General features: G+C 42.6%; 1 protein-coding gene across 1 annotated transcript; it reads right to left on the bottom strand.

Annotated features, from left to right (window-relative positions):
• Positions 1-239: 239 nt before the first annotated feature.
• On the bottom strand, positions 240-21,757 carry slc4a8 (solute carrier family 4 member 8). The gene is made up of 25 exons (XM_070903019.1): positions 21,596-21,757; positions 14,998-15,079; positions 12,320-12,472; positions 11,678-11,813; positions 10,532-10,692; positions 7,938-8,114; positions 7,274-7,332; positions 6,495-6,652; positions 6,285-6,372; positions 6,019-6,165; positions 5,759-5,859; positions 4,506-4,680; positions 4,236-4,369; positions 3,890-4,135; positions 3,457-3,562; positions 2,910-3,071; positions 2,691-2,804; positions 2,430-2,591; positions 2,090-2,341; positions 1,897-1,965; positions 1,183-1,356; positions 953-1,084; positions 769-866; positions 422-527; positions 240-245 (listed from the first exon to the last, which is right to left on the bottom strand). Exons 1-25 carry the CDS (start codon positions 21,755-21,757, stop codon positions 240-242), a joined length of 3,360 nt encoding a protein of 1,119 aa, XP_070759120.1.
• Between the last annotated feature and the right edge of the window lie 993 nt (positions 21,758-22,750).

The following is a 22,750-nucleotide window of genomic DNA, read 5'->3' as shown; positions in this document are numbered from 1 at the left end:
ATACTTCCAGTCCTCACAAAGATAGAAGTGCATGTGTATGTCTTTGTCTGTGTGTTTGTGGACAGTATTATGTATGGCGGGGAGCTGGTAGAAATCATCGAGACTTGTTCCTCTAAGCACTGAAGAGGCTGACAGTTGAAGCAGCCGAATTGCAGTGTCCTGTGGTCCAGAACTACAGTCAAGTGACACAGTCTGCCAGGAATGTGGACGTCCTTTACTCGTCTATGAACGCGATCCCTTCAATCCTGCAGAGCAGAACATACAAAGTACCAGAGTTAACACAGCACAGAGCACAGTTTGGCTGCCCTCAATTTGCAATTTCCAGTCGGAGCAACAATTGCAAAGCACAAAAGTGACCACAATGTTAGAGCGGTAATATTTCCAGATGACAGGGGTGAGGAAAAAGAGGGCATGGCCTTGCCTTCTTAGCAGCCATAGGACGAGTGTCCTTTTGATTGGAGTTGAGGGATTTCCACACGGTGGTTTTAGACATTTCATCAGATATATTAATATCAGAGGGGTCACACCTGAGGAGCAGGGAGAGGAAAAGGAGGGTAAGAACAGAAAGCAGATAGTGTTGGGAGTGATTTAGGGTTGAGGGAGAGGTCTCAGTGTGTTAGTATACACAGGGTGCACTTGAAAACAGACCACCACATCCAACAAGACAAGCATACATATAAATAGACAAGAAATGTTTCTCCTATAATCTTACCACTCTGATCATCTGATGTCCATTCTGTCCATTTGAGTGTGTGTGTGTGTACTCACCTGGGGTCATGTGCTTTTGGGGTCTGAACAGGCTTGCTGGTCTCCATGGGAATCTGAATGGTATCTTCCTTTTTTGCATGAAGCATAACCTGTGATTCCTAAAAGACACCCCCCCCCCACACATACAGTCAATACGTGCATGTTTATTTATTTATATCTGTGAATGAAAAGACTTTTAGACGACCTCTTCTATGTTTTTGGAGGCATCATCAAGATTTTTTTTCTTCCATTCAGGCATTAAGTCATCCAGGTAACTTAGCTCTCGCTTAGAGAAGCACCAGTCCAGCAGCTTGCGGACGAAAACCAGCGCCAACACCTGCAGGCACAGGAGAAAAAAAGATGCCTGTTATTTAAATGGAAGACATGCAGAGACTAATGAAGGGAGAGGGTGGATGTTGGCAGTGGTCACCTCACCATCATGGGGAAGATGATAGCAGCAGGTGACGTCTTGATGACCCAGAGCAGCACCAGGCAGGTGAGCTGGGTGACGGTGAACAGGTGCACCTTCCTCAAGGGGACGTGGCGCAGGTAGATGAAATCTGGCTGGTGCTTCGCTGGCATGCCGAACAACTTCAGACGGTCAAAGAACTGAGAAGTGATGAAGATGAGCGCAGGTGGTGGGGGAAGTTAGAGACAAGAGAGGGTAAGGAGCAGAAATGAATTAATGAGAGTAGAGCAGAGACACAGATGGCGAATGTGGCAAGAGAAAGAAAGTGATTATAAACCACAAATTTAGTTAGATTGGTCTGACAATTAACTGTCAGGCCTCACAGAATTAATTAGATCAGAAGAGGGCATAACAGGGACAGCTAAATTAATAAGAGGCTGAGATAGAGAGGTCAAGAGAACAACTTGGAACGTTTTCTATTTGGGTTACTCCCAGCTGAAGTAATAAGTATTAATATAGTAAGAGTTGGAAATGTGTTCACTTGCCAGTGTGATGATAGCATCTTGCAAATTATATTAATTATATATTATTGTATAAGTTTTGGATTGTAGAAAAAAAATAGACTCCCACAGACACCACAACTAGGTGGTGCCAAAGCTTTACTGCAAATCACCTTTACCACATAGGATAATGTTCCTGTGTCATAGTTTACATATAATTTATGTCAGATTGCACATTACCTGGATGCCTTTTAATGACGAGACGCCCATGTAAAGGAAAACACCATACAACACTGGCATAGGAATGAACTGGAAAAGAAAAACAACATATATCAATGAGCTTTGGTAACATTTTGAGTATTTCATGGTCTCACTCCTCTGATTAAATGTCCCAGCCAGAGGGGGGCAGCGTTGCATAGCTTGTCTGACTGACCTGCAGGGCTCCAGTCATGAATACAGAGCAGCCCATGAGCAGGAAGATGAGCAGGCCGGTGAACCTCTGCTCTCTGATGCCCAGGAAGCGAGGCTGCTCTCCCGGAGCCGAGCTCTCGGACTCCAGCTTCAGGCTGTTGACGTGAGAGATAGATAAGACCGTGGCCGCTACGAACCAAGGCAAGCCCATGATGGAGCACACCGCCAGCATCACCCCAACCATCAGGAGGTCCAGGTGGTACCCACAGCCCTTCTGCAGAACAGAGAGAAGGACAGGTGGATGCAACAGTGCAGAGATACAGGTTCATAGCAGATCTGAATTTCCAGATTACTGTTCTTACCAGCAGTTTGTGCTCTTTGCGGTTGATGATGACGGCAGTTATCTGTTGGTCCATGAAGATGAGGATGGTGCAGAGAAGAGCAGGAATAGATGCAGCCAGGACTGTCCACCATGGGTTGCGTCCTATTGGATTGATCAACCAACCTCGGTCGTCTCTGGTAGGCTGGAAGGTCCCATTAAAGAATGAGGCCATGATTCAACCATAACCATGTGGAGTTTTACATCAAGTTCCACGTTATTATTATTATCATTTCCTCTATACCTTGAATTTGCTGGGCACCTTCAACTTCTGGGAGGGCACTCCGATGGCATAGTCAAGCAGAACCATAACGGCAATCGTGAGGAACACTGCAAAGTCACTGATCATGGACCGCACCTGGACATGGAAGACACCAACACTCATAGATCAGCTGATAGTAATGTCAGGTTTGCCAATGTTTGGTGACCCCTTGCTTAGTGAGCAGTCATATTGGTTGATTACCTTGGTGGGGAAATAACGACTAGTCTTGAATTGTTTGAGGAAGGCAGACATGAAGAAGGTCGAGAAGAACAAGATGGTAGACCAGAAGAGAACGTCTGGGGTGTAGGGGCCATGGTGGCCACATGCCGTCCCAACAAAGTGGCCCTGCAGACTGATACACTCCTGTAGAGATTCACAGAGGTTACATTAGAACACAAGTGTTTCAGAGGACTCAAGAGAAAATAGATCTAAAGACTGTTTTATCTAAATGATCTAATGGACAGGAAGAGTCTACAAAGCAGGAAGACAAAAAAAAAACACAGACTACAGAAGAAATAAGACAAGCCTTTGGTGTGCTCAGTTATACACACAGCAGTGAAAGGTCAATCGATTGAATGTCCTTGTCAGTGTTTGCAAAGGTCCTTGAGAGAGGTCAGCTGCTCAAGGGAAGGTGGGGGGGGGTTAGTTGAATGTTAACGAAAGTAAGCACGTTGGAGTGTGTGCTATCATGTGAAAGTTACACTGACATTAGGTGTCAAGTGTGTGTGTTTCCGCATGGTTACGTTACCTTGACAGTAAGGTTGGACCAGGATACAGCAGAGGCTGTGATGTTTCTCTCACTCCACATTTCTATGGTTTTATTACTGGGATTATCAGGCTCTGCACACCTACAGCTACAGAGAGATAGAGAGAGAGAGCCCAACACAGAAGAAAAATCAGTGGCTGACAAAAAAAGGATGGGCTCACATGCTTTTATCAGTCAAATTAGGCCAGACATAAAGGGAACTGCATGCAAGGATGTGATCTGAAGGCTTTTAGAGGAGAGCAGGAACAAAGAGACAGCAAGGGCAAAGCCACATAGCGAGGAGGTGCTTACAGAGAGAGAATAACAGCTGTATATTCTTAGAGAAGAACAATGCACAGAAAAACAAAACAATGAACAATGCAAAATCTGAACATTGCAGGTGAAAGCTATAGGAAACCAGCAGCGTGTTACTCACTACGCCAGTGTGAGTTTGTCTAGATCGCTGTGTGTGTTGTAGGGGTAGACTTCTCCCAGGTGGAAGAGCTTCTCCAAGGCCTCGTAGATGAAGATGAGGCAGATGAGGGCGGCAAAGGCCTCCTCTGTGAACCGAGTGATGTAGCACACCAGAGAGCTAGCATCTGTAGCAACCAAAATCAAACACAGCAAGGCTGTCCACAGGCCAATGCAAGTCCTCAGCGACAGATAGGACAGGCCGTAGTCCCTGATGTGAAAGGAGAGGAGAAGAGATAAGGGGTGGACAAGGAATACATAATTGGGCAGTGATGGTATAAATGTCACAGAGAGGTTGCTGTAATACATACTTGCAGAACTTGAAGAGGATTTTCTCAAAAACCAGCACAGGACCTGTGCTGCCCAGAATGGTGAGAGGCTGACCAGCAAATAAAGAGTAGGCTACTCCAGTCATAGACGCACCGAGTAAGGACTCTATGGCACTCTGCAACACATGGTGGAAATACAGAGTATGTCTTGTGTGCAGTACGGTATTCAGTAATGTTCTGATCACACTGCAGTATGTAAGTACAGCGTTTGCCTCAGTTTGAATGTGTGTCTGAGCGTGTTTGTGCTCTTACAATGCGTCCCTCTGTCGCCTCCCCCAGCAGGCCTCCAAAGGTGATGACAGGAGACATGCAGGCACAGTAGAGGAAGAGGAAGGAGGCCACGCACTGGAGACTCATGCCATCCTTAAAGTCACTCAGATAGAACGGAGCTTTCCTCTTGACGTCCAGTATCAGACCACCGAACAACCTGATCAAGCATCATACAACAAAAGAAGAGAGGTGCAGAAGTTTAGAGAACAATTTGGTGAAGAGGTAGGTAATGTAAACTTGACACATTATGGTTATTACATTATTACATCATTACATACATCAAGTTGGCTAGCATGAAGATTTGGCAGAGTATGGAGAATTCCCATTGTTAAAGGAATAGTAATATGCATAGAGTTACACAACACTCTGCTTTTATCCCAAACTAAGCTAATCGCCACCTGGTTGTAATGACATGGTCAGCACACACACAAGTGGTTGCAAGAATGCTAATAAGCATATTTCTGAAGTCAAAAAAACTGGTCAACAAGTAATGTTTTCCAATAAGGAAGCAACTCCAACATTTTAAGAGACGGCCAGCTCTGTAAAAACAAAAATAAACAAAAAAACAATAGGAAATCTCCCCTACTTTCTTTGTTAATACAACTAGGGTCTCATTAGTGAATTTCACTCTTTCTAATGTGTGTCATTGTGGTGTAGAGCCACTGCAGGGGTGGGCGTGGATGTTGAGCAGGCCTAAAAACCACTGATGGGTGTGGTTGGATGTGGTCAGAAGTGTGCTCTGTTGAAGCTGTAACCACACCTATCAATGATGTCACAGTATCCTGGAGTACACTTCTACATCACTGCATCAAGATGAGAAGTTATACCGCTGGAAGTCAGCAAAAACAAGATTTTCAGGGGGTGTTATTTCTTTAAGAGAGAAAGTGAAGAATGTTTTGGTGCGTGCATGTCTTTCATGTCTTTCAGACTGTCACACTTGGCCGTACGGGTTGTCACTTGCTTGTCCCTCCTCATCTCCTCACAAATCCAAATTTAGATTTTGTGGCACCAGCAACTGACAAACATGGGGGGGGGAGTGCTAAACTCAGCCCCAGGCCTCCACACATGCCTTAGAAACCTAACATGTGCTACATCCATGTTTCATATCCTGATATTTGTGGGGTTTAACATCTTGCTTTTTGAAATCTGAATTTGGCTTCTATTTTTACTGTGTATTATAGCACACATTACTGAAGCAACATACCTGTGTAATAAACCTGCAAATGACAGCTTACCTTCCAGTTCTCTGCAGCTCTGGCCCGTGGTGCTCAGCATGTAGCTCTTCCTCTACCTGGCAGGCTGTACCATTGGGGACTCCGGGCATCTTCCTCTTCTCCTGCAGACAGCGAGTGACAGTCGAGGAACAGACACATAAAAAAAATAGCTTCACTTAACTTTACCTATTCAGCCACTTTTACTTTTATTGCACAAAATCAAAGTTGTGACTAAAAGTTAAACCTGAAAAGTGAATCAATATGTCATTGTAGCTGCGTACCTGAGAGGGGACATTCTTTGGGGGCTCGATGCGGATGGAGGGGTCCCACTCTCCTGGTGGTAGGACCGTCACCTGGTCCAGGAACTCATCTATCCCAGCCAGCAGGTCACCTCTGTCCTTTGCCTTGTAGGCTACATCATGGAAGATCTGGTCCAGAGAGAAGACAGAGGAAACTTAACTGCCTGCCTTTACAAGACAGATGTTGAGGTTACATTTGCTCTGTGAAGGCTTCTGAAGCTAGATTTTAATTGACGGAGAGTTCTTACTTCGTCTGTCATGATGGTTGCCATGGAGCGTCCAATTTCGTGGTATTGCTGAGCCTTTCCATCTGGGCCCAGGAGAATGAAGAGGAACCTGATATTTGCCAGCAGACGATTTAGAGTATGTAAATCATTCCTGGATTATTGAATTTACATAATTAGATTTTTATAACTAAACCATTGTTTATGTATCTGCAAAGAGCAGTGGCCGTCTACCTGGTAGGTATGGGGACCTCAGTGAGTCCGGTGAGCAGCACAGCAGGGGAGAGGCGGACAAAGGCCACAATGGGCCTCTCCAGGAAGTCCAGTTCTCCCACCAGTACATTGGAAGCCTCTGCACCCTCTGGGATCTTCTTCATGAAGTGCAGGTCCACCTGGGGAGACAAGGTAGAGGTTAATATCCATTAAGAATAAACAAAAAAAAAAGAAACCTAATGCCTACAGTGGTAATTATTTTTTAACAGATATATCCCTGCATCCTGTAACTTCAGAACTAACAGTGCAAACAGAAATGTCTTCAATCCAAGCGTTGTATGTAAAGCTCTCCCGTCACAGGTGCAGCCTAACGCCAGAGGAACTAGCTAGCATTTCAACGCTAGGGATATTAAACTGTACAGATATGCACTCAAACTCCCAGGTGGAAGTTAATGGCTAAATGGAAGCTTTTATCTGTGTCCTCCATGGATGTAATGCAGTGATGCACTTTGAACAAATGTAGTTCTCCTGTTGTTTCCTAGGGGGCACTATGTGACCTGGTCGATGATGTTGACAGCACTCCAAACATTGATTACAGATCTTAGCAGAGTGCTACTGTACCTACATAGAGCTGATAGCTTAACTAAAAATAATCTTACACTGCTGTTGACAGATGTATCACCCTCATTATAGATGCTCTTTTTTATACTAAGATCCATAGACATAAACAGTGTGTGCTGAGAAACATTTATGAGAGAAAAAACCCCCACACACATTTGTTCCACAGCCCGCTTGTTTACCTTGCTGAGGTCCACCTGGGTGCTGTCCTGTCCGCCTCCGTTCTTAGCTGGCTCTGTAGCTGGCGGGGGCTGGGGAGATGTGGCTGACCCTGCTGGACAGTGAGGCAGCGGGTGTGTGTATGTGCATAAATGTGTGTTTGAGAGAGAGAGAGACAGAGAGAGTTGGTATATATATTTATTGGCCTGCCAAGTGCAAAGTGAAAAAAACAATCTATGAAGGCAGTAATGCTTAGCTGCCAATATATTGCCCATTTGCTTAGGGACAGAGAAATCTTGGCAGTTTGCCCCTGAAAGCGCTTAGCGTCACTGTTGAGAGATCGTGCTTTTCTATGCGTCTGCCTGTTGTTTAGCCTTGTCGCTTTAAGTCTCTTCCTGTCTACTTTTATTCTCCAGTTTTTCTCCACCCATCCATTCAAATCTTATGTAATCTTGTTATATCAAACAGAGCTGTCTCTGAAATTCTAAATCAACTCATATTTCTAACACTTTAACAGCATGTACAAAAGTAATTATAATTAAAATCCATGACACTGGATTTCTACATTTGATTCATACCAAGAAATGATGTGTGACAACTGTTTTAATGTAATGTTTTGAAGAGGTTTGGCCAGGAATGTAACTGTGCGACACGTGTTTGCATGTGGTGGTACAGTCTGAAACCCACCTGTCAGATGGGGCTCTGACTGTTTGCGGGTTCCCTCAGCGATGGAGCGTACAATGGGGATCAGGTTCTTCTTCTTCTCGTTCTGATGGTGGTGTCTCTTCAGCAGAGCCTCGCGCACCTTCACCCTCACACTGTCGTCCAGCTCATTGGACGCCTCCTGGTGGTCCAGCACCATGTCTGCAACACACGGACAAAAAGTGCGCACATACTCGCGTTACTGAAGTCGGACTTTAGGCTTTTTCAACTGCATTAGACAACTACAGTATGCATGTATGCAACTTGAACGTGCACAAAAAAAAAGTTAATAAAGAGTCATAATGCTCCAACTATAGAGCCTTCCTTAAACTATGAAAGATTAGCCTTTTCCTTTAATTGATGTCCAAAATTCCACTTTAATGATAATGTTATAATCTCCTCAAGGCACAGTGCTTAACAGAAAGTGTGTGTTGGAAAGGGGTAGGTCAATATGTGTCCAACATATCTGGTCATGTCGGACTGCAAAGAATAATCAGCATATCTCCTCTCCTCAGTCCTTTCTTTTTCATACTGACTTGCTGAGTCAGCACTGGACCTCTCCTTCCTTCTTTCCTTCCCTCCTCTACAGTCAATCAAACTGTCTGACACACACATATATACGCACATACACACACACACACACACACACACACACACACACACACACACACACTCTGCAGTGGCTGCATTCATTCTGAGCACACTTCAAGGCCAGCGCTAATGTGCCGAGCTCAGCGCAAGTATAATCAGCCATGTTAATAAGGACAGTGACAAGAGAACCGCCCAAAGGAGCCTGAAATTAAATCAAAACTCACAACTGGCACATCTAACGCAGCCTCCTCTGACACTTCTTAGACTTGAGATGGATTTGAGACCACAGCGACAGCTCTGCCTCCTCCACTTGACTGATGACCATCACTCATGTGACAATGAGATACATTCAATGATATCTGTCATGTTCAAAGAAGTGATGTACACAGCCTCCTTTATTGATTTGCTCACACACTTTGTTAATGTTAATTAACAGTTACTGCTACTTTTAATTAAGTAAGATACATTCTAATACAATCTGAGAGTTATTAGTCAAATGTCAGAACCAGACTTTTTTTAAAACCAGACTTTGGTGTGATAAGAACATACTGGCTCCCAAAATAAAAGTTGCATCATTGATTTCCCTTACCTTTACCTGCTTGAATTCCACTACACTAATTAATTATTTGGACACCTGGGTAGTGTGCAGAGCAGGGAGAATGACCTTCAACCACATCATCCATAATTTTTTTTATATACATTGTTATTCCTATTATTTTGACATTTACGGGAAAAGTCTTAATGAATTAGAGTCTGGTAATCTATCCTATAGCTCCTTGAGGCTACAGAGGTTCATTCTTGTGTTTCAACACAGAGGTTTTGTTCATATACTATGGATAATAAAACCTTAGATTATGCCTTTTATGCAACTTTAAGCCTTTTCTATTGCATCCTCTTGGTCTCAGTTTGCCACACTTCCAAAAATAAACAAGGAAATAAATAAATAACTTTTTTTGTCTCCATCTCTTCTTCCATCTTGGCTACGGTTTGAAGTCCAGGTGCTGCTGGCAGGAGTCACATGGAGAAGAGAGGGAAGTGAGAAGAGCCGTGGAGAGCTGGAGAAGAGGAATGACTGCAGGCAACAAGGCTGTTCAGGCTGTAAAGCTGTCACAATCTGACCGAGAGGAAGTCTGACTGATGGAGAGCCTTGAACCATGTGATCTTTTGTGTGTGTGTGTGTGTGTGTGTGTGTGTGTGTGAGAGTGTTTGCATTTGTACATAAATCATTTAAAAGTCTGACCAATTTAAAACTGTGGTCATTCGTTCACACATGGTCGTACGTGGACAGAGCTTATCCAATCGAGTGCTTGCATGCTAATTACAGGTGCATGGTTATTTGCATATTTGCATATAAATGAGCTTGAATTGTCAAATTTTAGATTTATATGCAAATCAGGTTCAACAGAAGTTCAGCTGCAATATTCGAGTAAAATTCAACCACTGAGCAGCCATATTTGTTTGTTCAGCTTAATGGCACAAACGAGGCCTTTCCAGCTGATGGTGAACTGTTTGTTTGGAATGGCACTGGACAGTTTTGTGCTCGTTTATGTTGACATCACATGGAAATAATCTAAAGTCGATTTAGCCTTTTCTATACCTGACAGCTTGAATCTGTGTGTGTGTCTGTTTGTGTGTTTCTGCATCCAGCACGATGATGAGGCTCCCCTCAGGCCTGTACTGTATGTGCGTCTCCTCTCTTAGGAGGACAAATCAATTTGTAGCACACATCCAGCGGGCATTTCAACTGGGATATGGAGCCTGTTTTGTATCAATGAATTAAGTATTTACACAAGGACAGGGGCAAGAACTGACTTTAGAGAGCAGGAAAGAGAAAGACAGGAAAATAAATGGTGGAATATCCATTTGAAGAAGCAACCAGTCACTGATTTCTTGCAATGTCTTTATAAAAAACTGTCCAGACAAAGTCAGGGATAGACAGACACTCTGGTACTCAGGTATTAATACATGGTAGTTGGACATACTCTCACCTGCAATTTCTTCGATGCAGTCAGCGTGCATGTCAAGCAACACGCTGCCATTGATGATGCAGCTGCGGAGCTCGAACAGGCTATGGAGGGAGAGAGTGGCGACATAGGGCTTGCTCCACCTCTCCCCTCCGTCCTCCACGTCTTCCTCAAACTTCAGCCACCTGCGAGGTAAAAACAGGCAAGAAATCAGGGCCAGTGTTTATGGAACCTAAAGTGGAATTGTGGACTTACGTTTGCAAGTAAGAGTAAATGTGAAGTATTATTACTTGTATCTTTAACTTTAACAATAAAGGCTATTTAGCAGATTTCTTACAACTTAAAAATGCTCTTAAATTCAAGCGAGCTCCAGTGGTTTCTTAAGTGGGTTAAGATCCTAGATGACTGCAGTGCCAAGACAGAGGTGAACACACACCTTTCGAGACATGTGCTGGAGTGATTGTACAAAATATCATTGCTCATGATGAATAATGTACTATCTAAAGCAATATATCCAATTCAGAATAAAGCTGACATTGATTTTGTTTGCAATTATTCTCATATACTGTATATATTTATGAATTCCTATTTTAATATTATAAATATATTAGATAGTTGTCTCACATGTTTAATGTTAGTGAAGATATTAAGGATTTCACAAAAAACTTTAAATTGTGTTTTTGCAGAATAACATCACTGAGTGAATTTAAGGATTTAAAAAGAAATGAACAATATGGCAGATGTAGCATCAATCCTTGTCTCTGACTGGCTATTCTTGCATGAGAGGTCTTAGAGGTTTATTTTCCCATCCCACACACACATCAGCTTCACATCCTTAACATTGTGGTTTACATCATTTCCTCCCACGAAAGATCCTTCTGACGTAAATATCAACCACACAATATGAGGGAAAGGTTTGACATCAGCATGTGAAACTGAGATTTGGCATTTGACCAGCATGAATGAGAACACAGCAGTGTTTTTTTGTCATTCCTCTCTTTGGAGCGTTTCGCCTTGAACAAACCGACCAAAATATGATCCACTAAGCTTTAAATGTAACCACCGCTTGTACACGTCCCTCCTCCTAACAGTACAGCTGTATAGCTGCCGGGCAGTCAGAAGCTTTATTGCCAAGCATTGTAGCCAACAGCTCCCAGAGGAGATCCTGACCTGGCTGTTTCCTTCCACTCAGCATCCTTGCCATCCTTCACACAGATCTCATCCAGCTCAGTGAACAGCTCGTGGGCCACATGTTCAGCATCCTCCTCTGTGCCCAGAATGAACTGGACCCGCTGGGACGGCGTGTCTGATGAAGTGAGAGGACGTGAGGGAGGAACGAGAAGTGAACTGTGGTTCTCAAAAGACTTACACAAACACACACAACACTACTTACTTTGTCAGTACATGCCTTTTAAAAGACTACTGGGTCCATACACACACACACACACACACACACACACATTCACACAACTCTACCACACACACATGCAACATGCTGACTAGTTCCTGTTCTTTGGTAGCTAATTAGTGGGCTTGTCAATTTTAGCCTGGAGTGCTGGATGTGTGTGTGTGCAAGTGTGTGAAGTGCCCACAGTATTGACAGGCTTTGTTTAACAACCACTGCCTCCTGTCTGGGAGGTGGATGTGCAAGTGTGCATGCATGTTCTGCACTGAGCCATGATCACAGTCTCTTCTTTTCTCTCTCTCTGGCAGATAAATGACTGGATGAGCCATAAAAAAGTTTATATTTATAAAGTAAAAGACGCTGTCGGCAAAGGAATAGCCAAAGAAGAGGTTTTGTGTTTGTGTTACCATGACTGGAGGCGGTCGCCTCAGTTTCCTCGCTTTGTTGTGTTGCGATGCTTCCTGCCCTCCTGTCTCTCTTGCGGTGCCGAGAGCCATGGGGCTTGTGGTGGCGATGGCTCTGCCTGGGCATCCGAACCCCCACAAACAGAGTCCTGTGGCCTGAAAGAGAGAAGAGATTTCGCTTTTATTACAGAGTAATGCTTTTTTAAATACACATACATAGTGTCATCATTTACTCCAAAATAAATATGCCGTAATATCACCCTCACAATATAACTATAGTGTTTATTGAATAAAACTACAGTTCAACAGAGATTTGAAAAACCCATAAAACATCAACATAGTGATATAAATGCCAATAAAGATCCTGGAGAGTTCAGTAACTGCACTTTAGAGAAATACAGGACAAAATAAATAGTACTAAATTATATTTGAACACTATTCAAATAAAGAATAAGGCTGTCTGTTGTCCTCAGATGAGCTCCAGGCCTTCCTGAACTATACTTGTATTTCAGTTATCTATGGTTTTGTCTTTTATTTCAAGTTATCTGATGAAGGTTGCGGCTTAAACGTCATGCCTGTCACTTTTGAATAAATTTTTCTCTTTTTCTTTGAGAGTGTTTTGAGCACCTTTTTTTTTTTTATTATCAGATAAGCTCTTGGCAACTCCCAAAAAAAGAATAAACAGGCACAAACTTGTGATGTTACCTTCACATTTTATTACCTTAAAATTTTGTCTGTTGTCTGAAATGTTTGCTGTATTTATCTTGTGTTAATTTGGCAGTTTTTATAACATGTGACAGTCTGTTTGTCTGATTATCAGACCTCTTTTAGAACTCATGTATAAACCCAGTGCACAGGAATTTCCTGTCATTGGGTTGTAGTGTGTCATTTTGTCCACTCTCTGTAATCTATAAATTTGTATCTGTATATTATTATTATAATTTAAAATCCTAATTAGCTGAGGATAAAACTAGCATCTTCCTGTATTCCACATGGAGCTACTGAAAGAGAAAAGAAGAATAAAAGGGAACGGAGCAGTGGAGGGAACAGCTCATGAGGGAAAGCAGAGTTGCATAGGATGCTAAAGGCTAAAGTGACCAGAAGTGAAAGCCAATAAACTAAGGGTTAGGTCCTGGCTCAAAGCTCCACCGGGAGAATCAGGGAACAAAAGCCGCTGCCATCTGTAATTATCATCAGTGCATTCAGTGTTTAATGCAACACGCAGTGATAACAAGTGACTGAATGCATGTGACCCTGACAGTAATGGAGTTTTATTTAAATTAACAGTTTAAATTTTCAGAAAATTAACAAAAGTGGTTTGGCAGATTGTTATGAGTTTGATGTGCACGTGTGTGTTTGTTTGTTTGTGCATGACATTTTAGGGTGCAACAAGGATAGAAAGCTACTGAGCTGCAGCTAAGTGTTCCCTCTCTGAACATGTTATCATCCCTCCAGGAGAAGAATAATGGGCCTAGTGACACACACATACACACACACACACACACACACACACACACACACCTGACTCCCCCAGCCCTCCTCTGGATAGATGGAGGATTCATTATTAATGTTCAGCTCTATTCATCTCCACCAGACGAGGAGACAACACATCCACATGTCAAAACAGCTCACACTGTAAATGATCTACACACACACACACACACACACACACACACACACACAAAGAACGATAGAAATGACTTAATCGTGCAGGAAACTTTGCTCCATCATACTGTTTAGTCTCACAAAATATATATGACAAACAGTAAGTGGTCTTGGGAGATCTGCTGTAGACTGGGTGAGGTCACCTGTGGTGTAAGATAATAATACTTCTGTTCCACTATATTTCAGCGGGAAACATATTTACCGCACCTTCTTTTAGGCAATCTGATGGATGTAGTTACATTACATGCAAAACATCTGTTGAGCTCATAAAATATGATTCATGTTTGGAGTTTCAACGGACCAGCAGTGTTATTATGTAGAAAACTATTTTCTCCAAAATGCTCTGAAATGCAAACTGCAGGTGTGAAAGTCAGAGGTAACACAGTGGGCACAAGGAGCACTATTTAATATGTACATGTTGTTGCCAAGCCACTGTTAGGAAAGAAATTATGTATATATATAGTACAAGCTAAAAATCTGAAATGGAAAGATAGAGATATCTCTGCTTGCTGTACTTTAAGAAAAGGAAATAGAGATAAATCCATACAGAGGATGTTGTGAGAAAATAAATCAACTCTGAACTTCTGTATGGGGTGTGGTCAGGTGCGCAATATGGCGGAAAGTTTGAACAGATAGAGAGCAGAGCTGGATTAAAATAATAATAAATACATTTGTCCCTCCAGTTTACACTCTTTTCGTCTGTGTGTCACTGACATAAGTAAGTAAGTAAAGTTTATCTAATATAGCACAGAGCAAGGTCACTTCAGCATCTGAAGTGTAATGTGAACGGCGTGGGGAGCGTAAGCAAACCAAAATAAAAAGAGAAAAATGTGCAAATGTGCAACAATAATATGATACTGTGAAAAGAAACCGTTCTTCATAAGTGAAAATCTTAACTTTTGATACACAGACAGCAGTTCATGTTGCCCCACCCAACAGCCATATCTGATCCAGGGCATCCTACACATGGGGACTTAAAGTAAAGGGTTTGACTACGTTTTCCACCTGCTACTCACCTTCTAGTTCCTCCTTCTCATAGTGGATGTTCAGTACTGAGCTGGTCCCTCCCTGGTCTACCACCACCTCCTCGTCTGGCCTCTGATGGACACACAGACACACAAAAGACATCATTTTTAGTGATATTCAGTGCAGATAGTACGTTTCTTTACCATGTCCTCTGTCTCCCGCAGCCATATTGTTCTCATGGAAAAGTTCAACAACTTTGTAGAACACCTTCAGCCCTTCAAGTCCGTGAAAGGAAACCTGAAAGGTCATTTTGTCCTGAAGTGTCCTGTTAAACACAAACTACTGACACTGAGGCAGAGCCACTAATTGGCCGAACTGGCAAGAGCTTTTCAACAATGAGCGTCAAATTCCAGACAGTCTATTCTCAGACCGTCTGGCACGGACACACAGAGAAGGACAGGCAGGCACACACACACACACACACACACACACACACACACACACACACACGCTCGTGGTAAACAGAGTATGAGTCAGTTGGAGAATGTGCTAGGCCCTACTATCCAGAGGAAATCAAATCAAATCAAATTAGCAGAGTGTCACATCCATCAGTTGTGCTGCTGTTGGCAGACTGCTGCAGGATGTTGCTGTGTTTTACTGTCCCAGTGACAAGGCTTTCTCTCTGTTTGCTCAGGTGCAACGGTGAGCGTTATCCGTGGTCATGTATCAACCCTACGATAATGAGGGGAGAGTGCTGCAGGAGCCTCAACAGCGGCTCTGGAGTCCTGTGCTGCTGCTGCTGCTGCAGTGTCTCTGTTTTCAGGATCTCTCTGCATCCCTCTGCACAATTGCATGCAACAGAAAATCTTTAATTTCTTATCTCCGGGAACCTCCCACAGTGTGTGTTCCACTGCACCAAAGTATAAATCACTTCAACCCGCCCCTTGTTTTCTGGCATAAATGTAACCTTTGAGACAGGGAGGATAATAGATACACATCTGGATGCTGGATGCTACTTACTCCTGAGAACATGTGAGCATAGTATGTAAAAGCTAAGTTACCAATAAAATCAAGGGACACACACATACACACAAACTCACTGGTATATAAATGCAGCTCTCCACATAATACATACTTCCACCCACTCTTTATGAACACATGGTCCGTATGTACTGGATATGTTTAAATGAATGTGTGAGGGTGGTGAATGCAGAATTTGATGGTACAGAAGATTAAAAATATCTGCCATTTGGCTAAACTGACACCCACTCTAAGAAAATTATTAAGTGCAGAGTGTTGAACTTCTCAGAAAAAAATGAATCTGTTTGGAAAATAAATATCTTTTATGACTAAATGAATAGATACAGAGAAATGCAACATAAGAGGGATAGGGTTACAAACTCAGGGCAGAGCTGTGGTAATATAGTTAGTCAGTCAGTTAGTTAGTAACTTTGTCAAACTGTTTTTCGTGCCTCCCTGATTTGATTTAGCATGATGTGCATAACCTGCAGCAACACTGATGTGCATAACCTGCAGCAACACTGAACATCTACAGTCTCCGTCACGCAGTCTTTTTACTGCAATTGGTCAGTCCAATATCCTGCGGGTAGCGAACGCAGCACGCATTGCGGCTCAGGCTGCTATAAGACGGCCACAGAGGCAAACATAATTGCAATTTGTCTTTGTGAAATGGTATTGGAATGAGCAGAGAGTTTGTATTAGCGGAATGGAAATGACAATGTCTTGGCCTGTAAAAGCAGCATGTAAGAGCAGGGCCTCCTTTATTCTGGTGAAAAACATTACAGTCTATATGTCCTGTTAATGAGAGTTATTAAAGCTTTCCAGGACATAAAACTACATTTGCACTAAAGTACCCTGTGTGTGCACGACTGTGTGTATTACTGTAAGATGTCTGTGTATGGAACGAGAGCGAGCAATGATTTTTCTAAGATCTCCTGGGGTTTGGCTGATAAAACGCCACACACAGTCTACTGACAAAAAAAACCCACTTTTGAATCATGCCGCTTTCCGCCTGTAGTTATGAAATGTGATAAATGGGGACAGAGCTTTGTGTGTGTGTTTCAGACTGTCTTTACGTGCACACTGAAGTCCCTAAGCTGTTTTCTTAATCTTCTGTCTCATTCAGACTCTCCAGCTGCTAAAAATGGAACCACTAAGCATATTAACACAAGACTGTGATAAGAAGAAACTAATTAACATGCAGTATAGACAGATAAATGTCTTACCTGATTGCAAGCAAAAATTCAAATCCAACTCCAAAAATCTTTTTGTTTTATGCTAACCACTCTAATGTAAGCGCAGACAGCCACTTATAATTCACACAACAGCTTAGGGATCCCAAGACATCCACTTAATACACAGGTGTGGGTGGCCTGGCGCTGCCTTAGTGCCGCCTTTCACACCCTCTCCACCATATCAGTGCTGAGGGATTTCTCTTCTCTTTCCATGACTGAGCACTTATTTATCCCAGGACAATTCTGTCTTCTTAAAGAATAAGGCCACTTCATTAGGAAGTCAGGAACATTGAATGTGACTTGTGGTGGATAACGCTTCTGTAAGGGATGGAAGTGTGGTGACAGAAAGAAAAGGCTTGTGTACCAGGTGTATTTACATGTAGCAGCAGTCTCCTGTCTCTGTCAAAGTGCTCCTAAGCAAGGCACTAAACCAGCTCACTCACTAACAACACCTACAATGGTGCTTGCACTGAGAACTGGGCTGCTCCTAGAAGTGGAAAATATAAACAAAACTGTCGTCTTCATCTCTGTGAATAAGAATAAATACTTCTGTGTAAACTTTGTTGACACCACACTTTCCTTCTTTCTTTTGCTGCCTCTTTTTATCATCATTAAAGTCTGGTGATATTCTAGATTTTTCTTACTGCTAACAAATCCTATGAAAACCTGATATAATATATTGCTCTTGTTTTTCAAAAACTATTAAGGACACATCAGTGAGTCACACTGGAGCACCTGGTGACATGTGCCTCCATTACAATGAACACAGGCACAGTAGTTTATTTTGACTGAATTCCAACAACTACAGTAATCTACCATTTGTTTTAGGAAATGATTTAGCCTGGTGAAAGTATATATTTATGACCCGTTTTTAAACATTTACATCTTCAGTTTTGATAAATGAGCTTGGGGACACATGCCACAGACAGGGTAGGGAAGTCGGAAAGTACTGAAAGACAGACTAATTGTTGGTTTTGGTTGTTTTGTGGGTTTGGGTGAATGCAAACTTTACTGCAGAAGAGCAAATGAAAACGTAATATCTCTTAAAATATGTACAGCCTCAAAGTATGTAATTATAGCCATGTCAATGTATTTATTACAGGCAGCATGTAGAAAACGGTACAGACATGAAGTGTAGCATCACAATGTCCAAGCCATGATTAAAGACCTTGGTCTTAAATGTGGGGTAAAAACCACTGAAAAGAATGTGCCAGTTGTACAGAAGTGCACAATGTTTTATGTCCAAGATTTCAATCGATACAGTAAAGCTGTGGGCCGGACAACCAAACAATGAGCTGAAACTCACTATAAAGCTCCGAAAACTCGAGGGGAGCTGCAGATTCAGGTGATACTTGTCTGTAGATTCATCACTACGAGTGACATCTTCCACATTATTTTCACTTCCTCATTTGATACATTTTTATTAGAAAAAATATTGATTATAGCCCCTATAAAGAAAACAATAGCAGAATCTCTCCCTGCCTTCACATGTAACCCCGATTCACACACACACACACACACACACACACACACACACACACACACACACACACACACACACACAGTGTTATCAGTCAGTGCAGCTGTGGCTGGTGAATTAAGGCTTCTATGCAGTGTGTGGGTTTGGGGCTCAGGCTGGAGGCAGTCGGCTCCATTAGAACTGGAACTGGAGCTCCACCAAACATATAGACACACAACAAGAGAGAATGGATGAGAGGGAGAGACTACAAAAGCTCTTTGTCCCTGAAAGGATGGTAGACCATCAGATCATCAATTAGTTTGGATCCATTTGGTGCACACACACACACACACACACACACACACACACACACACACACACACAAACACACACACACACTCAAAATCATTCTCCTGCGGCTCATTCAATAACGACAACTACAGAGTGGGTGAAATGTTGTTTCAGAGAACGACATGAAAAAAGAATATTTTGTGGGCGAGATCAGATTACACTGCTGTACGTCTATGCCATGATTATGTTCCGTCTCCTGAGTCCATGCTCTTCATAACACAATATGACTCACAGCCCGAAGTCGTCCTGGTCACAGTCCACTAAGAGCGCCTTCTTAATGGTAAATTCATGCAGGTGTGTGTTTTTTCAACAGGTTAATGGTTCCCTGTCATTCACGACTCACCTCCCTTGTGTCACATTAAGTGCTTCAGCTAATTAAAAGCTCACATGGCACTTAAAGTTTTGTTTGCACTCTCTCTCTCTGTGGGCGAGCACATATGTGACCCTCAAAGCATGCACGTGTGCCTGATTTTCCACTGACATGGCAAATAATTTGTGTTTTGCTGCCTGTTTCTATCTCCTGGCAACCGTCCCCCTTTTTCTTCACTCTTGTCCTCCAGCTTCGTATCAGTCACGGCGCTTGGGAGGGTTTATGACTCAAAAATAATTTTCCACACAGATTACTGCCACTGCGCCATAGAAGCGGTCCACAGCTAGCCCCAAAATGGCTGCCTGTCCTTGAATTTCTGTCCTTTACAAGCTCATCTAGTGGTAACCACCCACAGGAAAACACACACTACTGGAGCTGCCTTGTGGCTGGATGTGAGAAAAGAAGCACATGGCAGAGCCAAAGACGACCTGAGGATACTGCCATGTGAATTTACAAAGGCAAAAAACAAACATTAGAACTTAAGAGCATTGGCCCTCCAGATTGTTCCAAAATGAAGTTTGATGTAATGAGGTTATCAAAGGATAGGTTTACGAATTTTCAAGTCTGTCCTAAAACAATAGTCAGGTTGCTTACTGGACTAATTCCTCCTGTTCATACCGGTCATTAAAAGATTCCTTTCTAACGTGGTTTAACATTATCTAAAGCTAACACGAGGCTTCAAATCAAGCTGGTATCTTCCAAAGTGAAATTGCTTGAGCTGTGGTGGTGAAACAGTGACACAAAGAGGGAATTTCGTGCTAAAAAGACTAACTTAGGGAGAAATGCATTTGATTTGTCTAACTCAGACTGCTGAAGCCTCAAATTAGCTTCAGATAAAATTTGGATTGTATTTGATTATGTGGATTTTGTTCCTGATCACTGGAAGCATGTTAGGAAGGGATCCTTTGGTGGTCAGAGCAGGAGGAATGATTACAGCAAGCAAACAGTTTCAGTGTTTATATGGGTACCTACTATTTTCACATCCTTTAACAACATGTCTTATATATAATGCTACATTCTCACTATATTCAGTTATTGATGACAAACTCATTTAACACAAACTAATCCTTCTATTTAATGCATTTGTGTGTTTTTTGGCCCGCCTCACAAGATGACGACTTTAGGCACCCTAATCTAGTGTCTCAGCATGTAAAAGCCAAAAATAGAGAGATGCTATCACTCGCCTACGTTTGATAACTAAACAAATACAAGATGTATCTTCTGGCAGGGCAGATTGTCCCAGAAAGATGTTAGATTCCCAGAGCAGAACAGAACAGAGCAGTCGCACACAGCGTCCTACTTGTGATGCTGAAAAACCTCCCATCGATGCAGAAAGTGACATAAACACACAGGTTCATACATTGGTTTTGATACGTAAACTGTAAATTAAGAATTACATGGCAATCTACAAAAGCATATTAAGCAGAGAAATCATCACACATTATCAGACTGCTGTTTTTAACTTCTTTTGTGCATTAAAAGCTTAATTTCTCTTCCTTCATGTGCTGAGTTTGTTACTTTGCTGCCCAGGAAACTCATCTAGGCTGAGTTGTCAGTGTGTGGTCAGAGCTGTTTTGTAATTCTTGCAATTCAAAATGTCTTGGACAAATGACAAGGCGAAATCAGAAGATATTGTCAAAGGGCATTACAGTGAAACACATTGAAGTGGTCATCGTCCTGAACAAATAGAGCAGCAATGATTTGCATCCCAGTCTCCTGACAGAGGGGCAATCAATGTGCTGTGCCAAAGGCCCTTTCACTCCATCAGCACCGAGTGGAGCCAACTTCAGAGCAACAAGGCCCGCTGGTTACTATGAAGAGGCCTGAAATCCAGAGAGGGATATCTGACAAGACACATCACAGACACTGGATAGTTTCTCAAAGGAAGAAGCAGAAATCAGTGTGAGTGCATATCATTGTTGTAACTTGTAAGTTTACCAAGGGATATTTTCACTCTGTATGAATATAATAACTACATCAGCAAGGAGGAGAACGTCACTGTGACAGTGAATGGTAGATTCATAAAGGTGCATCCGTGATTCAGCAGCACAGCGTGGGCTTTCCAGTCATTCAAGATGTCTGTCACAACAGACTAAACTGATCGTTACACTCTCTTGATCCAACTTCCACAACTCCACTTGATTGTTACCCTGCAGTCTCCTATTTTTATCTGTCCACGCCAACCCCACCTCCCCTCCTCATTCAAAGCTGACCATCCTCTTTTCCTCTCCTAGCAGAAGCACCCTGATCTGACAGCAGGGACACAGATCCTGACTCAGACAACTGGGCCTGTCACTTCCAGACCAGGCTTTGTGTCTGAGAGCCAGGGTGCCAGAGCCGCAGGCTACCGCTAACCTTTCATGGCATCGCACCATCCATAGCCTGCTGCAGAGACATGTGTGATGGCGCTTCACTCAGCGGAGGGGTTAACATGAATGGTTGAAAGGGAGAGGTAATGGTGAGAAAGTGAGACAGGAAAGAGGAGAGCTGGAGGAGATCGGATGAGAGGGGCGGCTGTTTTGACTGCTTCAGCCCACGGGTAGCATGAGTCATACACACCTTATTCAATGCCACACATACAATTCTGCGTCTCCACAGCCCTCGCTCTCTAATTGTTTTCTGTCCAGACAGATAACTGAAGCCTCAGTTGGTTTTGTGGGTGAAAGACGGTAACATACAGCATAATTAAAACGGAAGATTTTTGGACTTTCACTTTGCAAAATATGTTATCAGATTGAGACTTATTGGACCAAATTGTTAAATGTGTGTGTCTCACACTGATTCTCAGCCATCTGGTCATATCACATCTAAAAGAAGGGCAGCTGGGCCTTTCCACTCAGTTGTACTGACCTGTGGGGAGACTAAACCTCTGTGAATCTTTCACCCTAATGTGTAAATGGTGGCTTTGGGCATGTTGTATAACTGCAATAGTTAAAATTCAAACATGATGTGGATAAATTAGATGGACTTTTTGTTCATAGATTTGTACAAAACTACAGTGTCGTTCTTTAAAATCCACATTCACTCTCACTAAATGGATTCTGTGGACTCAAACTGATTAAAATGAAAGCTTGGGAAGGATGCCAAATAGCTACAGTAAGATGTCGGGAAAGGGGAACTTTGACAATCTTGTGTTGAAGGGACTTGAAGCTGAGACAAATTCATGATGAGGAGCACCATAAATTATTACCAGAGCGGAAATGGAGCCACAGCTTTACCGTATCAGGGCTGGTAGTGACACCATCAAAAGCTGCAGTATTTGGATGCCGTCTCTCAGATGTACTATACAAAATAAAAAACTTACTGATCACATTCTTGAAAACATGTAATGACCCTCTCATCTTTAACTATGTGGCAACTACATAGAT

Source organism: Enoplosus armatus, chromosome 3, assembly GCF_043641665.1.
Source record: "Enoplosus armatus isolate fEnoArm2 chromosome 3, fEnoArm2.hap1, whole genome shotgun sequence".
In the NCBI taxonomy this organism is placed as follows: Eukaryota; Metazoa; Chordata; class Actinopteri; order Centrarchiformes; family Enoplosidae; genus Enoplosus; species Enoplosus armatus.
Note: the sequence above shows the minus strand (reverse complement) of the source record. Positions and strands in the feature narration are given on the sequence as shown.

What these genes read in the sequence shown, in the direction of transcription:
- slc4a8 (XM_070903019.1), bottom strand. Translation starts at nt 21,757, where the DNA reads ATGGTGCGATGCCATGAAAGGTTAGCGGTAGCCTGCGGCTCTGGCACC. An exon ending in CTGCATCGAAGAAATTGCAG is followed by an intron (nt 8,115 to 10,531) that starts GTGAGAGTATGT and finishes CGTGTGTTGCAG; the next exon opens with ACATGGTGCTGGACCACCAG. An exon ending in GCAAAGAGCACAAACTGCTG is followed by an intron (nt 2,342 to 2,429) that starts GTAAGAACAGTA and finishes TCTGTTCTGCAG; the next exon opens with AAGGGCTGTGGGTACCACCT.